At 41.5% G+C, this 5,602-nt stretch overlaps 1 protein-coding gene across 1 annotated transcript; it reads right to left on the reverse strand.

Moving 5' to 3' along the window:
* Positions 1-207: 207 nt before the first annotated feature.
* LOC306984333 (nuclear factor 7, ovary-like) lies at positions 208-5,304 on the reverse strand. The gene is made up of 6 exons (XM_079585613.1): positions 4,657-5,304; positions 3,355-3,450; positions 2,910-3,140; positions 2,811-2,833; positions 2,611-2,729; positions 208-1,457 (listed from the first exon to the last, which is right to left on the reverse strand). Exons 1-6 carry the CDS (start codon positions 5,050-5,052, stop codon positions 961-963), a joined length of 1,362 nt encoding a protein of 453 aa, XP_079441739.1. The 5' UTR covers positions 5,053-5,304; the 3' UTR covers positions 208-960.
* Between the last annotated feature and the right edge of the window lie 298 nt (positions 5,305-5,602).

Below are 5,602 nucleotides of genomic sequence, written 5' to 3' on the forward strand. Positions count from 1 at the left end.
CAATCTCGCTGTGTAATTTTTATATTTTCTTGATTTTGTAACCTGTAATTGTACTCTCAGTTGTATTTACCCCTGGCATTGATTATGTATGTTCTTAGCAAAAAAAAAAAAAGTTCACTTTGTCGATAACAAAACAGCGCAAAAAGTTTAAAAGCTGTGAAACATTAGGATGGTGAGCAAATCCTTTTCAATCTGATTTTTATTATTGTGGACTGTCAAGTTGTAATGAAGCCATTGAGTTTTTGAGTTGCTCAGTTTGACCTCTAGATGTCAGTAAAGCTGCTCACAGGGACTGAGGAATGATTTTACATCAGCAAGTCAAGTGTTTTCTTATACATTTATTGACAATACATTATATTTATCTATTTATTACTTTATTTTGGATTCATTTATAACTATTTCTCTGGGGAAAAACACAAATGAACATTTTGGGTTCACACTGATTTTGAACAAGTATTGTTTCCATACCTTAAACCCTAAATATCATCCCAAAGATTTAATCTTTCACAATCAGTATTGTAAAAAGCGCTATATAAATAAATGTGACTTGACATGAGAGTTTAGGGGGCGATTTCAGATTCAGCTTAGGTCACAGTGGAGAACCAAAAAGAGACACACAGCATACATGTTACACATATATATATATATTTATGATGCAAAAAGTCTAGAAATGAATAAACACACACTGACTGAAATAATCTGGTAATTGTCAGTTATCCTGAAAACATGAATGCTAAAACGGTCTCTAATGGTCTAATTGTGTGAAGTGGAATATAAATGAAAACTCGTTGTTTATTGATCTGAGTGTTGCTGTAGTGCTGGATATCAGTCATGTGATCATCACGGCCCAATCACAGCCACCGCACTGATACTCAGATCAACAGCACTCTTACTCGTGTGATGTGGAGTAAATATTGGAAACATGATGAAAGCAGAAGATCCAGATCTACAGGAGTGACTTTACTGACTATTGACCGGTAAGATCTTCAGAGAGTCAGAACACCGGAAGAATGGAAAGAGTGTGTGAGTGAAGGTGGCTGTGAATGTGTGTAGATGTGTGTGAGTTACAGGATCAGAGAACGACACCGTTCCTCCGTCATAGTCCAGATTCACTCTCACACGATCAAGCTTCTGTTTAACACGAAAACCAGGATCTAAAGACCCTCCGTCCTGATGATACCGCACACTCCAGACATCAGTGTTGAAGAAACCCCATCCCTTCCTCTGGTTTGATGCTGTAGCGACTCCAAGACTCCAGCATTCACTCTCTTTAACCTCCACATCCCAGCAGTGTGTTCCTGAGTCAAAACCCTCTGAACCCAGAACACAGAAATAACGGTCAAATCTCTCTGGATTATCAGGAAGAGTTTGATAGTTCCCGATGTTTCTCACACCGGTCAGATCATCCGACAGGACGAGATGTGGATGAGCCGAGTTTGGATCCAGAATCACTGGAGCTGATGAGACACAATCAACAGAGGCTTTTATTCTGATCTTCATATGATGATCAACAGTGAACCCAGCACAGATTATTATGAGTTATGACACTCGTCTGTCGATCACACACACTTTCCTCTGATCACTGTCAGCGCTGTTATTATCCACACTCGTCTTCATCATCAGTGTTTAACGGCATCAACTACACACATTACATATGGCATTCAGACGTGTGTGTCCATCAAGAGAGTGTGTGTGTGTGTGTGTGTGTGTGTGTGTGTGTGTGTGTGTGTGTGTGTGTGTGTGTGTGTGTGTGTGTGTGTGTGTGTGTGTGTGTGATCATATGGCATTCAGACGTGTGTGTCCATCAAGAGAAGCTGATACTCTGGGAAAGTTAAATAACAATAAATCAATGAGATCTGTTGAGATTTATGCTGTAGATGAAAAACTGTAAGTGTGTGTCTGATCTCCAGCATCTGATCATCTTCAGTTTATTGGCTCTTATAGTCTGTGTTTGGTTTACATTAGTTTATTATGAGTCTGTTGTGTTTGACTTATTATGTTGACTTGAGAAAGTATTATTATTATTATTATTAGTGAAGGCAAAGGATCACTACTTACAATCACGAATCACCTTTAACATTTCCTAGCCACGCCCTAGCAACCATTGTCGAGCACCCTAGCAACCCAAATCCAAAGAGGGATATCTTGTAATCTGAATGTCATAGAGGAGTTGCGGTCGGTTTATATCATTCATACTGGCAAGCAGCCTTTGAAGTAACATCATTGGCAGCTGCCAAACCACTCCCTAGCAACTAAACAGAGTACCCTAGCAACTGTTCAGCAAGACGTATATCTCTACACCAGAACAACATAGAGACATGCCAGTTGGCTCCTTCTGACTAATGTTAGCAAACAGGACTTGCTACACATGTTAGCAGTGAATAGCTACATGCTAATAGCGATTAATTAAGTGTTAAAACGTCAAAAATGCTAACTAAAACATCTATCTATCTATCTATCTATCTATCTATCTATCTATCTATCTATCTATCTATCTATCTATCTATCTATCTATCTATCTATCTATCTATCTATCTATCTATCAGTGTGTGTCATGAAGAGCCTGTATCTCCATCATGTCCAGCTCAGATCTCCTGCAGTCAGACTCACTGTTGTGGACGATGTCCTGCATCTTCTTCCAGACTCTGAACGGCAGGTTGCCCAAGTATCGTGGCACATGAATCAAAGCTCCAGAAGCCATCTGTGGATCCGGCTGTGAGCTCTGGACTCTGGAGGAACATTCAGGAGTCAGAACTGCAGTGGCTTTGGGTCAGAACCAGAGAGACCAGAGACAGGAGCAGATCACTCACCTTTCCATTGAGACTGGAAACTCCTGCAGAACAAACACACCATTATCATCAAGAACTCAATCAATCAACCAATGATCAACCAATGATGTGAGATCAGACCTTCAGAAAGCAGACGTCATTGGCTTCCATCATCTCCTCCATGTGTTTGATTGTGTGTGAAAGAGCGGAGATGTGTGTGTTCATCTCCTCCAGCTTCTCCTTCATCCTCTGCTTCTTCTGCTCCTCTTCCTCCCTCAGTGCAGTGACTGCAGCTTCTTCTTCATCTCTGAGAAACTGATGAAGCTTCTCAAACTGCTGTTTAATCTGACGCTCTGTGTGCTCAGCTTGAGTCTGAAATCACATCACATTCACTTCAATCATCTCAATCGACACACATCATTAATATCCAAGATAAACTCGGATTCCCGACATAAAACGGATCCAGAAGCAGATTGCTGCTAGTCATATACAGAAATAATAAACTGGAATCCATTATATCAAATAATAACTGTATATAGTGATCCAACAGCTGTCATGAAGATGACTCTCGTTTCTGTTTCCTCACCTTGATGTGTTGAACTGTTTTCTCAAACTCTCCTTTCATTTCTTCATTGTCTTGAAGTTTCTCCTGTAAAGACTTCAGTGCTGTATTGAGCTCCTCCTAGAATTGAACAAAAATACATAAAACACCAGATACAGTGAAGAGAAGACAATACAGTGATATGATCATATAATGCAGTGAAAAGTATTTGTCCCATGATCCTCCATCTCATACTAAATTGATTCAGAAATTAAAACCTACCATAAAACAAAAGCAACCTAAGTAAACAAAAAGTGGTTTGTAAATAACAATGTTATTTATTGAAACAAAAAAGTTATCCAATACCAACTGGGCCGGCGTGAAAATGTATTTCCCGTAGTTACTAATTCCTCAAATCTATGACTCTGCATGTATAATGTAGTTCAGCTGGACTAAACACAACCAGTCCTGATCACCGCAGCCCTAATCAATCAATCAACACTGAATACTGAAGCCTGATTGGTTCACATGTGTGCTCCTGTACAGACAAATGGCGATTCTGCCCTCCAACCCGGCGGGCCGACTGCATATTTAAGTTGCGGTGAAAACTATTTTCATCAGAATTGTTCTCCTCCAAGCGTGAAGATCATCTCCTCTGTCTCCAAAGAGAAGAAGACAGGAACGAGCCTCGAGCAGTGGATTACTGGAGCTGACTCGCCGCTTCTGCCCTGGGCTATCCGGCAACTCTTCAAGAGACAATCTCACGATTAAAAGAGCACATTTGAGCGACGTTTGTTGCACGAGTGTTGCTCCTGCTGGGCTCCCCTGCTTCCCTCGTCTGGAGCGAGTGCCATGGTTTCATTTGGCGGCTCCGAGGAGGACTTTGATGACACCGTGTCTCTGGCTGCCTCTGAAGCGGAGGACTGAGCGAACTCTGGGGATGACGGACATCGACGCTCACGTCCTCCGAGCTGAAGAACAAGCTCTGCTAGCGAAGGGCGAGTCAGGCTTTTACAGACGCTTCTTCCTCGTTCCAGAGAAGCCTCAGGCTCATCCTCGAGTTGAGATGTCTGAACCGCGCTCTGGTAAGACGGCCGAATGCTAACTTTGAAACAAATCCTCTCACAGATCTGATGGATCTGGAGGATGCATACTCTCATTTCCAGATAGCCCCTCATCACAGTTCTTCAGATTCACGATCGAAGGGGTGCTTACCACCCTAATACAGCCCTACTTGTCTCTAGGAGGAACTATGCGCACACAGATCTTTGCTCATCTGGACCGGTTAATAACCAGAACGATCTGTGTTTATCTGTGTCCATGTGAATCAAGAAACATATGTCTTACCTTATATGAGGAGACCACTTCACTGATGGGTCTGAATTTATGATCATCATGTTGTTTTGAATCTCTGCACACGATACACACAGGCTGTTTGTCCTCCAGACAGAAGAGCTTGAGTTTCTCACTGTGTAAACTGCAGATCTCCTCAGACCCTGATGAACGCCTCTCATTTCTCTCCTTCAGGAACGACTCACACAAGTTTTTTAACGCACGATTAACTGGAGGATCAGATCTTGAGGATCTTCTCCTGCAGACAGGACACTCCTGAGATTCCTTGGTTCTCCAGAACTGATGAAGACACTCTTTACAGAAACTGTGACTACAGGATAAAAGAACAGGAGCCTTGAAGATGTCACAGCACACGGGACAAATATAATCATCTTCAGCTGCCGAAGCCATTATCTCTGTTTCCAGCAATCTGAACTTTACTTTCACTTTCTGAACGACGATTTTAAAAAAGAATCTCCGTGAGAATCACAAAGATCAGAAACAAACTTGTTCAGAAAGAAACTTCTCCAATTGTTCTGTAAAGTTTTCCTCTTCGTACTCCACTGATCGCTGATTCTTTATTGCTTTTGTCGAGTCAAAGTCCGTCCGGCAGAAAAGAGAAATAACAAGTCAGTGTCTTCCTGGTTAGTGTTGTAAGAGGGCGGAGCTTCTGATCAAGTTGGTGTGTTGAAACAAGTCAAACAACAACATCAGGATTTCTTCATGTGACATTAAAGGATTAGTTCACTTTAAAAATATTTTTGCTCATAATTTACTCACCCCGATGTCATCCAAGATATCCATGTCTTTCTTTTTTGAGGAAAACATTCCAGGATTTTTTTAGTTCAATGGCAACCATCTATCCCAATGTTCAAAGAAGGTTCATATGTCCGTCTCAATGCAGCTTTAAAGTCTCGACACGATCCCAGTCGAGAGATAAGGCTCTTATCCAGCGGAGCGA

Source organism: Phoxinus phoxinus (genome assembly GCF_949152265.1).
Source record: "Phoxinus phoxinus genome assembly, chromosome: 17".
Lineage (NCBI taxonomy): Eukaryota > Metazoa > Chordata > Actinopteri > Cypriniformes > Leuciscidae > Phoxinus > Phoxinus phoxinus.

What these genes read in the sequence shown, in the direction of transcription:
- LOC306984333 (XM_079585613.1), bottom strand. Translation starts at nt 5,052, where the DNA reads ATGGCTTCGGCAGCTGAAGATGATTATATTTGTCCCGTGTGCTGTGAC. An exon ending in AAGTGGTCTCCTCATATAAG is followed by an intron (nt 3,451 to 4,656) that starts GTAAGACATATG and finishes GTTCAATTCTAG; the next exon opens with GAGGAGCTCAATACAGCACT. An exon ending in TTTCCAGTCTCAATGGAAAG is followed by an intron (nt 2,730 to 2,810) that starts GTGAGTGATCTG and finishes ATGTTCCTCCAG; the next exon opens with AGTCCAGAGCTCACAGCCGG.